At 39.7% G+C, this 17,782-nt stretch overlaps 1 protein-coding gene across 11 annotated transcripts in view; it reads left to right on the forward strand.

Moving 5' to 3' along the window:
* Nucleotides 1–17,535, forward strand: part of LOC120544931 (transcription factor 4-like) — a 403,968-nt gene extending 386,433 nt beyond the window's left edge. For 7 of the 11 annotated variants that reach the window (XM_039778815.1, XM_039778816.1, XM_039778820.1 and 4 more), the window contains 4 exons: nt 3,692–3,857; nt 7,292–7,521; nt 9,021–9,171; nt 11,968–17,535. In XM_039778815.1, coding sequence (XP_039634749.1) covers nt 3,692–3,857; nt 7,292–7,521; nt 9,021–9,171; nt 11,968–12,016 — 596 coding nt within the window. In that variant the 3' untranslated portion in view covers nt 12,017–17,535. Of the gene's footprint in view, nt 1–3,691; nt 3,858–7,291; nt 7,522–9,020; nt 9,206–11,967 lie in introns of all 11 variants that reach the window. The other 4 variants (XM_039778817.1, XM_039778826.1, XM_039778818.1 and 1 more) reach the window with 3 other exon arrangements.
* The last annotated feature ends 247 nt before the right edge of the window (nt 17,536–17,782 follow it).

Raw genomic sequence — 17,782 nt, forward strand, 5'->3', positions numbered from 1 at the left:
GAAGACGAGAAGATGAAGAAAATGGATGGAACAGTTTTCAGACGGAGAAGAAAAAAGTGAAAACTTTTGACATATTTTTGATACAATCCCAATACATTCTAGTGGTTACAACAGTTTAGTAATACTCTTCGCAAAAAAAAATCAAGGATGAAAGACGAATGAAGACAGTTGTAAGAGGGACGAGAAAGAAGAAGAAAATTATCAAAAAGAGAATAGATGATCAGGAAAGGCGATAATGAAGAAGATGGGGGAAAAGAAAGAGAAGTGGAAGAAAAGGACGAGAGTCACAGATGAGAAACAAGACACAGAGGAAAGACAAGAGCAAATGTAGAAAAAAAATGGACATACAAAACAAAGAAGATGAAAATAGAAAGGCAAAGAAGAGAAAGAAAATGGTAAAAAAAAAAAAACAGCAGAGATATTAAAAGAAGGTGAAGATGAGAAGACGAGGACACTTAAGGCGCACACCTGGAGTCGGATCTCAGCTGGCGAGCCACGACTTCACCGCCCGGGCGCTAAAACACATAACGAGGAGGTAAATAAATATACATTATATGTGTGACATGAATATGGAGGAGGAGAAGGGTATATGAGCGCGCTGCGCAGCAAATTAGCCCTGAGCTCGTTTTTAAAGGCTGAAAATGAGTCCGCTGGCAGCAAAGTTCAGCCAGCGGCAGCCAGAGCCAAGTGTGTAATGAGGTGAAAGAGAGAGAAACACGCACGCACGCTCACGCACACACACACACACACACACAGACACACACTTATACACACCGAGTTGAGGGCGTGTGGAGGCTGTAAATAGAGGGTATTAAAATGTTTTTGGCAGCAAACTCTTCAAACTCTGTAGCAGAGCTGTGGTTTCCTCCTCTCGCTCTCTCTCTCTCAATTTTAAAATAATTATGAACAGCGAGGATTTATATTATAGTCATAGTATATTATGTTTATGTTCATATTACATTTATACATTTTAAAACTCGCTCTCTCCCTCTTTCAGACTGGTTTTCATCTCTCTAGAGCAGGTCGGGTGATTTTATTTTAATTTTATTATACATTCCGATCAGTGAATTTAAATATTATGGATTTAATTCAAAGGGCTAGTTCACCTAAATTGTACAAAGCACTCAACATGTTCAACTTGTAATGTTGTAATGTAATGTCCTCGGATGCTGGGCTGACTCGTCCTAGTGTGCTGTTCTGTTTAAGACAGTGAACTGGGAATCAAAGCACTGTTAACGTTAGGAGGAAATGGGGCGACATGTGTGCCAATGCAATATCAAGCACTGAAGTGTGTGATGTCACCACTGTCACCATGCTTTCCAACAGAGCCCTTCAAACTACCGAAGAGCTCAGACAAAACAGCACCGACAGACATTTCTCAAGGGAAATTAGCAAAACTGGTCCTTTTCTATCCTCTGAATTTTACTCGTTTTAAAAGATAGTTAACCAGAACAGTTAGCATTTTCAGAATTCACATAGTCTGGGCCATAAGCATAAAAACAAACTAAATATTTGTTAAAACTGATAATGATAATGGTGAGCATAATATTAGCAACAATAATGATGATAATGATCATAAATAAACTTAAATAGCACCACAAGAAAAAAAATAAAGAAGATGAGAAAAACAATTAAAAAAGGTTATTATGCTATTTCGGGCTCAGACTTAGAAATCCGCCTGGAGTTGGAATGTAGTCTGGCACTGGGACACAGCTACGGAGAAAGCCGGGAAGTAACATGGAGGACTTTTACAAACTGAAGGAGGGAGAGAGAAAAGCTGCATTGATCCATCTTCAGCCAGAAACCAGATTAGATCAGAGAAATTAGGACCCAGACTAGGATTCAGACTTCAAAGAGCTCATACGATGTACATTTTCAGGTTCGTAATTGTATTTAGAGGTTGTACCAGAATAGGTACGTAAGTAATAGGTATAATTTTCAGAAAAAACATATTTTGTTGTACTGCACATTGCTGCAGCTCCTCTTTTCACCCTGTGTGTCGAGCTCTCTGTTTTAGCTACAGAGTGAGTTGTTGGGAGTCGCACATGCTCAGTAGCTAGGTAAGGACTACTAGCCAGTCAGAAGCAGAGTATGAGGGCGTGCCCTGACAGTACCTAGGTAAGGACTACTAGCCAGTCAGAAGCAGAGTATGAGGGCGTGCCACTAGTAGCTAGGCGAGCATTAACGTGTGTTACAAAGTGACGTGCGTTAGTCGAGGAAGTAAAGGCTGGACTACAATAGAGCTGTTTGGAGCAGTTTTTTCTGTTGGAGATGGTAATATGTATATATATATATATATATATATATATATATATATATATATATATAAAATATAATGTGCAGAAAAAAAAGATATATACCACAATAAAAGAAAGGGGAAAAGCCAAAAAGCATAATATGAGCACTTTAAAAATCTTTCAATCTCAATTGAACTCTCAATCAGTCTTTTTTCCTCCAAGTCTCCACCAGTGTCAGTTTGTGTCTGACACTGTTCAAACAGACTTTCAGAGGCACAATGTCACTTTTCACAGTTTAAATGAAGCTATTTATTCACAAACACACAGCAATTGTATGGAAAGAGACACACACACACACACACACACAAAACGCTGCCCGTCACTCAAAGCTGCACACAAAATGCCTCCAGTCAGGCAGAAGGAGATTCAAAATGGCCGACAGTTGGTCCGTGTCTGTGTGTGTGTGTGTGTGTGTGTGTGTGTGTGTGTGTGTGTGTGTGTGTGTGTGTGTGTGTGTGGGAACAGAGCAAAGTGTTTTGTGTTGACTGAGACGTTGGCAGCGTCCCAGTGACGGATCCATACAGACGTCAAATAAAGACGGCTGTGTTCTGCTGCGGAGAGAGGCAGACAGAGGCTCCGGGGGCTTTACGTTGGCTTCACAGCTCTCCCGCGCCGCCATCTTGGAGGTCGACTGGACAATTGGCTGCGTTCAGACGGACCTGATGCTGCATTCACACTACGTCGGCAGAATGGGAAGACCGGGAAACCCTCATACGCTCCTTTGAACCATCGTTTGCCTAAATTAGCTGTTTCATCCAAGTAATTAGGCAGTTTTATAAATTAGTTGTATTTGTGGCACCCATACAGCGTGTTGCTCCTTTTTAATATGATGAATTGGTTCTATTAGTGGTGTTATTAGGTTGTATTTAGATGTAGCTGACAGTGATGGAGGCTTTGCACCAATTTCCCACCATTTGGTGGCACTTATGTTGTTCTTATGCCCAGTGGGAGATGCTGTTGTCAGAAATTATTGATATGTCCGACTTGGAATTGCAACTACTGTAGGAGGCTGATTTAAACTTTTTCACAACTGGATGATCATTATAACGGTTTATAAGATATGGCATGAACGCAACATAATGTTCACAGACTTAACCAATTTAATAAGGTGGATTTTTACATGTATTTCTGTGACTGCACCATTTCAATGAACCTAGAAGTGTGAATTTAATAGAAAATTCCAATGTTCACAACCTTCAACACTTTGTATTGTATAACATTTGGTATTATGTCATTTAAATCAGGTTTATTGACCATGAATTAAAAAGAAGGACAAAAATGGGGTTTAAAAATCGCCAAAGGCATCGAAAAAAAAAACAAGGGAACATTATTAAAAACAGTTTGAGAACGACTGTAAATCTAACCTCTCTCCTCCCCCCCCACCCTCCTTGCAGCCCTGTCCGGAGGCCTCCAGGGCCAGAGCACCTCCTCCGTCAGCTCGGAGATCAAGTCTGAGGATGAGGGGGACGAGAACCTCCTGCAGGACCCCAAGTCCCTGGACCCCAAGAAGGAGGACGGCGACAGCAAGGACCTGAAATCAATTGAGAGGTTAAGATCTAGGTACCACCCAGCAGACGCTCGCTTCCATCAAACCCCTCCGCTCGGCTGGGACACGCATTGTCCCCAAAAAACCCACATGCCTCAGAGACCTTCCTTGTTCAAAATGTCATTGATTAACAAAGCTCTCCAGGAGAAGAGAATCTATTCAAGATGTTGAATTGGATTTTGTACAAACTGAAGTGACAATCTGTGGCTCTTTTTCCTCTCATTTTATTTCCGTGGCGTAGGACAGGAATAATAAACCGGGAAATGTGGCAATTTTCTGCAGAGATCTAGAGAGACTGACGTGAAAAATCACTTGATCATGAGGCAGTACTTTCACTTCTAACTAGTTCTAGTATTTTTACATTGTGTTAAATATATATTCATTGTCGATTATTCTGCCAAATATTTTCTCGATTAATCGTTTGGTCTATAAAATGTCCAAAAATAGGGAAGCATTACCATCCTAAGTCCAAGGTGATGTCTTTAAATGTCTTGTTTCGTCAGTCCAAAACACACAGACATTCAGTTTAATATGATACATTATAAAAAAGAAAAGAGCAGGAAATCACCATATCTGAGAGGCCAAAAATAGCATTTTCTGCCATTTTTTTGCATGAAAAACTACTTTGCGATTAACTGATTATCAAAATAGTTATAATATTTTTTTTTCTAGCGATCAAGAATTCGATTAGTCGACTAATCATTGCCGCTCCAGTAAATATTTGTTCCACCGCTGGCCGGCAACCACAAACCAGTGTTCAGCTGAGGCCGATCGCTATTTTAATAAGAGAATAGCTAAGATAAACCTTATTTTGTTTTTTTTGGAGAGAAAGGTAACAAGGAAGGACTTTAAGCTGTGGGTGTTTTGGGAACCAGGCTTTGGACTTTGATGAAGTACGGTGTCCGACAGGGGCAAACGCACCGCAACTTAATGAAAACACACGCAAATAGACAAAACACAAGCAAATTTTTAACAAAACATCTTCATTACTTTGACAGCACATGCACAGCATTTAGCAAACACGCTGCAAATACACAGAACACAACCAAATACACAAACTGTGCTGACAATACAGAAACGATGCAAAAAGAGAAGCACACAAACTCCGAAAACAGAAACAATGGAAAAAGAAAAGCACACAATCCCCGGAAATAAATGCAACAAAATAAAATGCTGCATTAAGATTACACAACGGAAGTTCTCCAGGCCTCTAGGGGGAGTGCTGTGTGGAACAGCTTGGTTTTCGACCCAACTGAGAGAGAGAGACAAAGAGAGAGAGAGAGAGAGAGAGAGAGAGAGAGAGCCGGGGCATGTTCAATCTCACAGTTGGGGATTCGGTGTGCAACTGTTTTGAGATCATAGACTGTAAATATGAAGTCTATGTTTGAGATATTTTTTCTCTTGTTTGGTGGGTGTGTCTCTAGTTCATTGGCTCAGGTCCCAGGTGATACCCAATCAGCAGAGACGTGTCTGTAAACTTGTGTTAATAAAAAGGCAGAGCGCTCTCTCCCAGTGGGGTCCAAAACCAAGCTGTTCCACGTAGCACCTCCCCCTGGAGGCCTGGAGAACTTCCTTTGTGTAATCTGGATGCAGCGGGGGTTTTTTTTGCATTTCTTTTCGGGGATTGTGTGCTTTTCAATTTGCATCGTTTCTGTTTTCGGAGTTTGTGTGCTTCTCTTTTTGCATGGTTTGTGTATTTGCAGCGCTTTCGTGTATTTGGCTGTGTTGTGTGTGTTTGCAGCGCGTTTGCTAAATGCTGCGCATGTGTTGTCAAATTTATGAAGATGTTTTCTTAATTTGCTTGTGTTTTGTCTAGCTGCGTGTGTTTCATTAAGTTGCGGTGCGTTTGTCCCTGTCGGCCAACGTAATGAAGTGAACAAGTGTGATGAGAAGCAGCTAAATCCATCAGTTATTACAGAGACTTTTTTGAAATGATGATATAAATGGTTTGAATGATAATGACAGAAAACAGATGAAAACTGTTGCCCATGTTACAGGCTTTGGGAACGTATCGTCACGTGATCCAGAATGTTTTCACCAACACGTTGACAATATTGGCCGTTTATTCTTACCTTCTAATACGACCCACGGGAGCGTTTCATAAATTAGCGCCCCTACTATTGTCAAAAATGCGATCTCATATCTAAACCAGAGAACCTAACTGTCGCAGTTTTAAATACGACTTTACTTTAACGTTGTGAAGTAGTCACAGTTTGGTTACATTATTGGTTAAGTTTAGATAAAGATAAAGATAAAATCAGACGCTACTTTACTTTGTGACCCTAGTGTGGCCTGCCCATGTTTGCATTGTCTTTTAACCTTAGGTAGTGTATATCGACAATGTTTTATTTCCGGGATTGTTCAGGTGCCGCCGGAAATTCCGCTGGATGTCCCTAATTTTCGGCCGGATGTCCATCACGGTCCACTTTCTTTGTGTTGGAATTTTAAACTCTGGTGGATTTCTGAGGACTCAGATCTCTGCAGGGTAAATCCAGACAGCTAGCTAGACTATCTGTCCAATCTGAGTTTTCTGTTGCACGACTAAAACTACTTTTGCACGTACGCATGTTCCACCAAAACAAGTTCCTTCCCGAGGCTATTTTGCCGAGGCAATGTTGCTCCGTCCAGCGCTTAGCACCTCCCATGAAGATTGTGATTGGTTTAAAGAAATGCCAATTAACCAGAACACGTTTTTTTTTCACATCACGGAATGCAGTGTGGACTCGCCAGACCCTCCTCCACAGTGCTGTGGAGGAAGGTCTGGCAATGCAAGACAAAACTTTAGGTAACTTGTTGTTAAAATACGAGGACGTTGCTCCGAATGGGATTTAAATTACAGGGGGAACCAGCGAGTTTGTAAAATAGTTTGTTCTTGTAAATTCTGCCCTAAAAGAAATACATAAAGTTTAAATTATTTCAAGAAACATCCATATACACGGCTTCTTGGTGTGATCTTCTGGTTGTTCGCTGTATATTTTCAGTCACCAATATCAACGTGGAAGCCAACAGGTGCAGCCAGGGTCCAAAATTACCGTTTATGTCCACAAGCCAAATGGCTATTGAATGTTCAGATTTTACCAGCCACTCAATAGATTACCATTGTTTTTTTGGCTGGTGAGTGAGGCAAATCTACCAGCCACTTGCATATTTTACCAGCATTTGGCTGTTAGATGGTACTAATTTTGGACCCTGGTTGCAGCTGTGGCAGATTGTAATACCCAGAATGCAGCACGTGATGTCTGTTCCCAAGCCCGGTTCCCTGTTATTTTCTCACTCAGTGAATCATCTTGTGAGTCTCAACAACATATCTGCAGGTTTGTATTACAATGAGCGCTCTACACACAGAAATTTCATTTTTCAAATCCTCCCCTTCTTCCTCCTCTCCTACCCTCATCCCCTGCTTCGTCTTCCCTCGCCTCCTTCCCGTGCTCTTCATTGGTCGCCGTAGCAACAACGACGACGAGGACCTGTCTCCGGAGCAGAAGATGGAGAGAGAGAGGGAACGGAGGATGGCGAACAACGCGCGGGAGCGTCTGCGCGTCCGCGACATCAACGAGGCGTTCAAGGAGCTGGGCAGGATGGTGCAGCTGCACCTGAAGAGTGACAAACCGCAGACCAAGTTACTGATCCTGCACCAGGCCGTGGCCGTCATCCTCAGTCTGGAGCAACAAGTCAGAGGTCAGTTCCATACAAAAGAATAGACCAGATCTTCTCAACAACGAAACACAGTTTAGCAGCTCCCAGAATGGCAGTATAAATGACAAATATGGAAAAAAAACTAATTTAAATAGTAAAATAAAAACAAGATCTGATAATGTGCATGCAAAAAAAACACACAAAAAGGACACAATAAACACAAAGTAGCTGCCCAAACTTGCAAAGCGCTGAGCCGCTGCATCTAGATGCGCCGCTATCTCCAATCAAGACACGTAAGCTTTGACCTCAGATACTGCACCAGACCGCTTGGCTTTTATTAGGGCTGCACAATATATGTTTTTTTTTATCGTCATCGTTCTTATCGACTGGCGCAATAGACACATCACGAAAGGCTGCGACATATCGCGATAGACACTTTCTTTTGTATTAATTGAAAGAAAATGTCTGTAGAAAACTACTTTAAAATGTCTCTTTTTTTTAGTGGTGCCTTTGTGTTCAGTTCAGTGTTCACTTTGTTCAATAGGAGAGAATGTTGGAAATGATTGGAATGATTTTCCTTTCATTTGTTTTACATTTTAAATACTGAAAGCAGCAGAGATGCAAAACTGAGTACACTTAAATATCTATTTATAGCAAGTAATATCATAATCGCAATATTGAACAACGGTATCGCATATTTTCCTCATATCGTGCAGCCCTAGCTTTTATCTTCATTTATTTATTTATTGTGACTACACTTGTTGTTCACTATGATTATAATTATAGAAAAAACACAAATACATATATCTTTTTATTCAACTGACATGGTTATAATAAATAAACTATATGGCTATTTTATATTCATACATTATATAAAATTATATAATACATTTACCAATTAATTCACCATTCTAGTGACCAAGATCTAGTTTTTAGTTTGTGTAAAATGACAGCATATTGAAAATGGTGAATGGTCAGTGATCCTGAACCTTTTTGACTATACAGTCATTATCCTGGTCTGTTCTGAAGGGAAACTCTTTGAAATGTACCAACAATAAAATCTGAATTAGTTTAATTAGTCTGATTGATACGGAATGATCATTTACACAGACACAAACATGGTAACATGTTTTGTTTTTTACGCAATGGGCAACTGTTGCAGTGACATTGGGATCTTAAGATAAGACAATATTCAAAATTTCTAAAATTCTAAATTGTTTCTTTATTATAACTTTTAAGCTAATTTGGGGTGAATTTAAGGTGGATATCAGGCTTCAAGAGGTTACATTCGATTTCCAGCACATGAAGTGCCTCCAGAGCTCCAGGAGAGGGCAGCAGTGGGCACCTGTTGATTGTGTTCAACCGGGCTAAAGTTTTTGGCTCTTTGGCTTCAGTCTCACTACTGGTTTAATCACCCAGCATGAAGACATCTCACTGAAAAACACAGTCAGGTCACATTCTTTACAGATTGGAACAACACCAGAAATAATACCAATCTCTCCTCTCTCTCTCTCTCTCTCTCTCTCTCTCTCTCTGTCCAGAGCGAAACCTGAACCCCAAGGCGGCCTGTCTGAAGCGCCGCGAGGAGGAGAAGGTCACCGTGTCCTCGGACGGGGCTCCCCTGTCGTTGGCCGCCGCGCACCACGCCGCCGCCGCCGCCATGGGCGACGGGTCCAACCCCTTGGGACAAATGTAAAACGCAGCAACATCTCCTCCCCCATGAATGGTCAGAAGATTTCACTTATAAACTAATCTGCTGTTGTACCTTTAACTCAAACCAAAGAATCGGAATTCAGAAACCAGTCCAGAAACTTCAAGCAATCATTTTATAAATCACCTGCCATGAAATTTAAAAATCTATGGCAAACTAAAAATACCTCCAATGAAAATACAGTAAGTTCATGTTAATAGTATATATGATATACATTTTGGTATCTAGTGAATACTTTGGAAAAGAACTTTTTGAACTTTTTGTTCTTCCAGGTGTATCATTTCTACTGTCACTCTAATGCAGGAAAGAAATGGTTAAAACACACACAGACAATATGTCGACCAAATCAGATTTAGGTGAAATTTCTTCCATTACTTGAATGAATTTGGAGAAGTGCATCGTTCAGTTTTCTGACAGTTAATATCTGGCAGAGCTGATGATACAGTCGGCTAAAAACAGAGGCCAACTTGAGTTTCTGTCTGGTTGTGGGTACATTTTAACAACAGATTGGCAGTAAGTGTGATTTTAATGTGTGACTGTGTGTGTTTGTCGCTGTTCTTTGTTTTCTCTTAAAAACATTCTATGTGTATTTATATATATGTGTATGTGTTTGTATGTTGAATCATGGAGCAGCATATTTCCTAAAGTCCTATAGCCTGGAGGTACCAAAGGTCATAGATAAAGAGCAGGAGTGACCTAAGACAAAACCGCACCAAGTTTCTTATCTGCAACATTTTTACAGTGAAAAAAATGAAGTAAGGGTTTTTCGTCTTTATTTATACACTGGAGGTTTGTGCAGGTTTCAGGTCATTAAAGTTGTCCAGCACATAAATGACAGTGGCAACTTTAAGTGCAAGGAAAATGACCAAAAACATTAAAATGTTAAGGGTTCATTAGTAGTTTACTAAAAACATACATTCTTATAGGGTTAAGACCACACCCATCACAGCTGGGGGTCTGTTTTCACCCCCCAGCAGTGGTGTTCCTGCTGTTCATTTAGATTTTCTAAAATCTAGAAAGGGGGGGTGTGGGATATGTACATTTGTTATGTTAAGTATGCTACTACTGGTCGGAATGTCATGAAATTAGCTGTGTTTATTCATGGTCGCCGGTGGATGAATGCTGCTGATTTGATCAGCACAGACCTTTCCACCATCAGGCCAAAATGTCCACTTGTACATAATAATAAGAATAAGAATAAATAACAACAAGAAGAAGAAAAAAGAACTTTATTTTTATAGCACTTTTCAAAAGCAAGAAACAAACAAAGTTCTTTAGAAAGAAATTACCAGATAAATAATTAATAAAATAAGAATTGATACAGTAACAATGTCATGCGAGGTAAAATAAATATTAACTACAGTTTAATTACTACTACTACTACTACTACTTAGTAACTACTTATCACTTTACCATTTATTAACGGTAGTTATTATACAGTGTTACAACATTTTAAACTAGTTGAAGTTTGGAGAGGTAACATATAAATGGAGAATAATAAAGGTCCAAGAACTGAGCCTTGAGGTACTCCATAGGAAAAATGGGAGGTGGAGGATTTAAAGTTTCCATTAGAAAGATAGGAGTAATAACCAATCTAAAACTATACCAGATATGCCAACTGATAATTGTGATTAACAATTGTCTATTTCTGTTAATTTTATGCCACATAAATGCCATATGTGTGCCGTTGTGTTTGGCTTTGCAACTACACCTGAGCCATGTTGTTCATTTCAATGGCTTCTCATCGACATAATGTGATCTTTAGCAAATTAGTTTGATTAATCTTAAAATAGTTTGCTAAAACAATGTTTCACCTCTTGCAGTGCTGGACTTTTTTTTTTTTAAATAGCTTTTCTAAAACTGTTGTGTACCTAATGTAACAAAGCGCTGGTTCAAGACAGTTAACTAATGCTGAAGGAGGCTTGATTTTATTTTCAAAAGCCTATATTAACTGTTCCTGCTTCAGCTTCACAGGGAATACTTTTTTTCCTCCAGGGCCGACATTGATGCTAAATTTGGGCATACACTGTATATTTTACAACTACGTGACTAGTTTACTTTCTTCTCTGCTCTGATCGCCAACACATGTTGACATCCACGGTCACTCTCTCGCTCGACCACAAATTCACTACGCCCACACTCTGAGCTATATCTGAAAGTACCCACGCTACTCTAATAACACCATGTTTCCATCGAAACATTTTATGAATGTGAATTATCTACATGTAATTAGAAAAGCTATATGAACTCCAGCATAACTTTCCCCTGAGCTGGTAAACACACTGCTACACCTGAAGGGAACTCTCTCCCCTATAAATAAGAGCCGTTATCGGCCCCTCTCTATCATCATCGCAGGCTACTGTACTTCATAAGCAAAAAATAAGGTACATGTTTTGTTTTCTGATATTGGAACCTTTTTTTAAAACAAAAAAAAAAGCGCTAAGCTCAAGTAATCGCGATCAGGCGATTATGTAATTTGCAACAGGCCTATTTGAACAAAAGAAATATAATTTTGATTAGGTTAGCCTCAATTGCCATGGAATTTAATAAACACCGTAATGCTCCCCAGAACCTGAACCCTTCCTATTTAGACACTCCATGAGCTTTTTCTTATGGCTCGACAAACTTCATATTTTTAGCCCTTCCAAGGTTTTGGGGTTAATTAGGGCTTTACGGTTAAAGTAAACTCATTTATTTCTCAGTGTGTGTTAGTGTGTACAGTGTGTACATGTCCTTCCTAATTCCCCACTTCCTTTACTTTTTCTTTGTCTCTCCAGGTCCAAGGTGCCAGAGTTCATCAAGATGATGAGTGACCACTTCCTCTGACGGCGTTTCCATGACAACCCGGCAATCGATCAACCCCGTTGTTCCTTCAGCCTGACCAATCAGATTCTCTGGATCTTGGGCCTGACCAATCAGATCAGCCTCCTTCTCTCCTCACGTCTGTCTCTGATCCTTTTCTTCACCTTCGTCTCCTTCTTCTGTGGAGAACACCAACTGCAGAGTCACATTAGTCGCTTTCGTCACTTTGCATCTCCAGCTGAAGTGAACTGGATGCTACTTTGTGGAGACGTTTAAATGGCCGCTGTAACGTGGCTGCTACAAAGTGTCAGTTTGTGGGAGCTTTTGGCACAAAGTGACAGCAATGGACAAAAGTCTTTGGAATCACATCATCCAAGAAATTCTTCTTCTTGTACTACTTGTTTTATCAGCATTCCCATTTTTAAAGAACAAAAGGGTTCTATATATAGTATATATACGACAAAAGGAAAAGAATGACAAAAAACTTGTTTAAAAAGTGCAACTGGATGCGGGCAGTGAGGAGGGTACGGGTTGGGGAGGGTTGTTCAGAACGGAGCAAAACATATCACAAAGTGTTTAAAGAGGTTTTTTTAATCAACATTGTGCAGCTGTTGTTGAATGCAGCTTCAGCGCGTCTCTGACTGAATGGCAATCTAACGCCACACTGTGGATGAAGCTGTGCCTGATCTCCTCTTGGATGCAAACCAGTCAGATAGATACACACGGAGAAGCAAACAAAAGAGAAGAGCAGGAAAAATCCAGGAAGTGTTACGGAAGCTTGCTGCCCTAATAAGTCCCCTTACAAACAACACATTTTCACAGATTAAACTATAAATTCAACAGAAGATATAAGGTGCTTGATATGCCGAGTCATTTGAACAACAATTCAATTCGCAAACGCTTTTTGACTATCATAGAAAGGAAACGGGGCTAAACAGGAAAAACGGGGGCAACTTGTTCTTCCCCTTCTAATGCATTCCCTCTTAACCCGCACACATTTACAGTATATTGCCAGTGTAAAACAAAATCTAAACATGTATGTGTACTTTTATTAGTGTTTTTTATGCTACATTGACTTTGTTAACAAGTGGCAAAATTGTACGAACTGCTAACGTTTTGTGAAGTCACAAATACTAAAGCCTGGACAGTTGTACCCAAATGGCCCGTGTGTATCTACTGAGAGGACGAGAATATCTAAAGAATCAATCATTGAATCAGTTAATCAATCAATCAGTGAGTGATTTCAGAGGGTCTTGGGTGTTTAAATTACTGAAGGTAGAGGAATAACAGAAGAAACAAGGACGAATCATGCAGTAATGAAAGAGTGTACTTCTAAACGCCGCAGGAAGGAAAGACGTTTCTTGACATCTTCATTTAAGATTGTTGTTGTGGGTTTGTAGTGCAGACGACCGAAAAAAACAGCTCTAGCAAACATCCCGAAACCAGAGTCCTTTGTCAGATATTCATCAGCATGGGCAGAGTAGGCAGAGTTTAAACTGGTGTCCAGGCCTTTCCTTAACTCGAAGGATTACTGGGCAGATGGTTGAGAGGATGGACATTTATATTCCACGTTTAGCACATTCCCGGAATTACGATCGCTCTACTTGAATCGAGTGGTTAAGATGGCCCGAAGCCCTGAACTGTGAGAGTTTTGGGAAAGGGAAAGGAGTACAGAGTTATTAAAGTGGGCCAACATCCTGAGGAGCTAGAGACTGAGGGCTAGGAGGAAAAAACAGAGAATCTAAAGGTCTAAATGATGACGATGCTGCAGGGGAAGCAAGGGAACAATCATCATGGTGACGGGTGTATACTTTTCTTCTAGGGGGCCAAGCAGCAGTAGTCAAAGCATTCCTGTGTTAGATTAATTCGGTTCCCCTCTTTTCCTGGTTTAGTATCTGGACTATCATAACCTTAAACTTCTAACCCAATTCCAGACTGCCCTGGCCCTGAGTAACAACTTTGGGGGGACTTTCTGATTGACATTTGCCTTTATAAAAGCCTTTATAAAATGACAATACGTACCCATAACAATACTAATAATGACAATACTCAATACCTGAAAGATCAAGGGTCTGGCATTGAGTAATGAAAATGGCCCAACTCGAGGGGCGGCACCAAGCATGCATTTGAAAATCTTACTGCACGCCACACTGCGACCAATCACAACAATACACGAGGTGACATATCCAGAGCCCCATACGCCTAGCTACCAGCGGAGCTAACTGGTAGATTAAACTGTCGTCATCTGTTTAGCTTGCCTCTGGCCCGCCTATATCAGATACACCGATGTGATTGGTGCAGCAGGGCTACAAGGGCACAGTTGATGAGCATTATCACTCAATGCCAGAGTGACTCGCTGAGCAGATTCAAATTGTGCTCTCGCGAGAACTCTGGATTTCCAGGGTAGACGTGACCTGCACTGGCCCTGACATGTCGCTCACTAAATTACGACGTCACGTCATCATATAAAAAACCTTGGACAAAAACAGAATTACATTCAGGTAACGCAGTAATGCAGCGTTACTTGAATTAGTAACTGTAATAAAATTACTGTTTTGAAAATTGTAATCCCTTAAACTCGTTACTGTGGAAAGTAATAGTTAAGCAATATTACACTTGAGGGTTTGATTTAACGTCATTATTGGCATGACATTGGCAACAGGCAACAGTAATTGGAATATCTGCAAGCACGTCCATTGTTTTGTGGTGTCAATCAAAAGTCCCCTTTCCCCTTTGCCCCAGTGTGAACTTTCCTCCGACCAGGCCTGTGTTTAATACCCAGTCCCAGTTCTGTCGTCTCTGCTGACCCTAGCCTTATGAGCCCTAAACCAGAGCCCTAGCCCTTCTTCCCAGCCTCGTGCCCCACCCGAGCGGTCCCACAGATGCAATTTGAACATTCACACTTCTACCAATGTGCCTTTTTAGAGTTCATATCATTCGAGTTGCCAGAGGAGGACATTTACCTGGTCTTTTAATAGGATGCAAGCTTAGGGAAACCTGTTCTTAGTCGTTAGGTTCTATGCAGTCAGGTTTTTTACCAGACCTGGGAATTTAAAAAAAGCTAAAAAAAGGAAAAAAAAGTATTTTTTGGATAAAAAAGTAAACTGTATTTAATGTACTGTACGCTTATATGTAAGTAGACAGCGTGTTCTGGCTTGGAGCCAATGAGACAGACGCTTTTAGCAAACCGAGCCCAGATCCCAGTCCCCCCCAAAGTTCTCCATAACCCCCCCAACCTTCCTGTTCCAAGCCCCAGCCCTGTTTCCATGATGAACAACGCGTCTCTTCTTGTATTATAGCTTATCAGCTTTTTATCAATATTTGATCGGCTTGTCCGTAAGCCAATGTAGTCTTCAGTACAAAGTGTGTGGTCGTATGTTGTAAAGCAGATTTTCTTTTTTTCTCTCTTTCTCTTTTTTAAGAAGAATCTTTTCTCTTATTACTTTTTCTTTGTCTGTTCTGGTTTACATGTCTATTATAGAAAATGTTAAAAAAACAAAACAAAAAGAAATAGAAAAAAAAAAAAAACACAATTCGCTATCTGACAGCATGGTTCTGTCTGTGGTAATTTTGCCGCAGTTAAAATCCTACCCAATCAACAGGAAGGCACGGAAACTGGAAAAGAATCTATTTGAATAAATCAATCTATATATAAATGTACAAAAAAATATATACGATATATAAGGAGGGTGCCATTTTCAGTTTTTTTCTGTTGCAAATGCGTGTTTGCTTGGGGAGGAATTCTTTTCTCAAAGACTGAACTGGCAGAAGTTGGCGAGGCCCCTCAGTGTTATAAATTTCCAACTGACTTTGTTGTGTTCTCTGTTGTTGCCATGACAACACCCTCTGACTAGTACGGCACCCTGCGCAGGACAAAATGGGACCGTAGTACCATCCGCTCTATTCACTGCTATCTATTCAAGGCAACAACACACAGACGTTTGTAAATTGTATGCAACAAAATGGCAAACTTTACCATTATTTTGAAATTGTGTATGTAAAAGTTATATTTTTACATGTAGACTGTTGTTATTTTGTGTTTTAGAAATATGTTGTATCGGTTTTTTTGTTAAAATATGAAAAAGTAAAATTCAGTGTGTGTTGAAAAAAAATGTGTCACATTGAAAATGTAGTGAGGTCAAAAGTTCAGAATCATTTTATTTTAAATTTTTCAACCTTATGTTTATATCTGTAGGGGGACATTTTCAAGGGTTTGTGGGAGGAATCAGAAATCATAAAAGATATATAATATTTGTTTAATCCTCCATGCCTCATGACATTACCATTTTTAAATGTATTTTTTATTATTTTTTTGCAGAGAAATGTGTAAATAGTCATAAAACATTTTCTGTGGGGTTTCTGTAGGGTGAGAACTTGCCAGTGAGAGTCGATGACGATGAACTTGTTTGGATTTTTAGTGAGGTTGTATTTGTACGGTTACAGTAGCCAGGTGCCAACTTTTAGTTTGGGTCAGTGGTGCTCAGTACTGTATGTGGTTTTGGTTGCTGACCATCTCAAGTGTAAGTCAAACCATTGTCTTTGCTTGCAACAAGAATCACTCGTGTCAGAGCCAGAGTGAGGCCTTTTTTTGCGGCATTTAATTTTGATTTACAAGGAGGGAAACAAGCTGGTAAACTGGCAAAAAAAACAATACATGTTCTGTAAACTGCTATTCTTAGGGAAAGTTTGAATGTAATTCATAAAAACACAGGGTGTCATAATTCAAAAGTACACTACCTGATTTTGTTATGTACCTGAAAATTTAAAAATGCATAACATATAAAAATTGGTTATAATGTAATACACATCAGAAATTGTTATAGGGTGGTATGACAAAATCCATGATTTTTTTTAATTACATAAAGTATGACAAAAACTTAACTGAGGTACCCAACGAGTGTTCACAAATTCTATTCACTTTGGTTCTACCTGGTGGCTTTGGGCCCGGCTCTGACTCCAGTGCATTTATTCTCTTCAAGATGGGTTGTAAATGTTGATTAAAGGAAACACCCTCAGCACCTGATTCAAGATTAATATATGAGAATTTTGTAAAAGATTGGAATGTCACTAATATAAAAAAGCAGATCGTCAGCAAACAATCGTATCAGCTATTTCCCCAAAAAGATATCAGATAATGTGCAAGGCAGTTTCAGTCGTTTGTTTTTTAGTGTTTGCCGTTAAAATTGAGCTTTTTGTCAAAAGGAAAAAAGCTACTTTGAATCGGACCTATAGGTTAAACACTAGGATTGAATCTGTCAGTGTAAGTGCTAAATGTGTTTTTTACGTAATGTTATTTTTAAATGCTTCATTTCGTATTTTCTCTTAGTTGTATAATCAAGTCATCTCCCGAATTACAGTATCTTCATTTTTATGTTACCTCCTGATGTGTCTATTAGCCAAAATGTTAACTTCTTTTTCATTTCCCTTCTTGTTGTACATACAGTACACACCTCATTTCTCTTTTTCAGTGACTGTGCCATGAGCTTTGTAATCTGTTACTCTGTACCAGTTTTACTGCAATAATGAGTTGAATTCAAAATGGCCACTGCTGTCCTTTGTTTTCCCAGCAATGTTAGAAACAGGAAGCATTTCTCTCATTTCTCATGTACACTTTGGTTATACTCCAGACACGAGCGTGATCCAACATCAGCAGCACAACAAATCTGCAATTTGGTGCACAAGATAACTTGAAAACCTTTTAAACATTTTATAAAAGAATGACCAGTATGGAAGTTAACATGGCACTTGCTTTGCAGATTAGTACTATAATTCCAGTGAAAGAAAGAAATG

Source organism: Perca fluviatilis, chromosome 17 (assembly GCF_010015445.1).
Source record: "Perca fluviatilis chromosome 17, GENO_Pfluv_1.0, whole genome shotgun sequence".
NCBI lineage: Eukaryota > Metazoa > Chordata > Actinopteri > Perciformes > Percidae > Perca > Perca fluviatilis.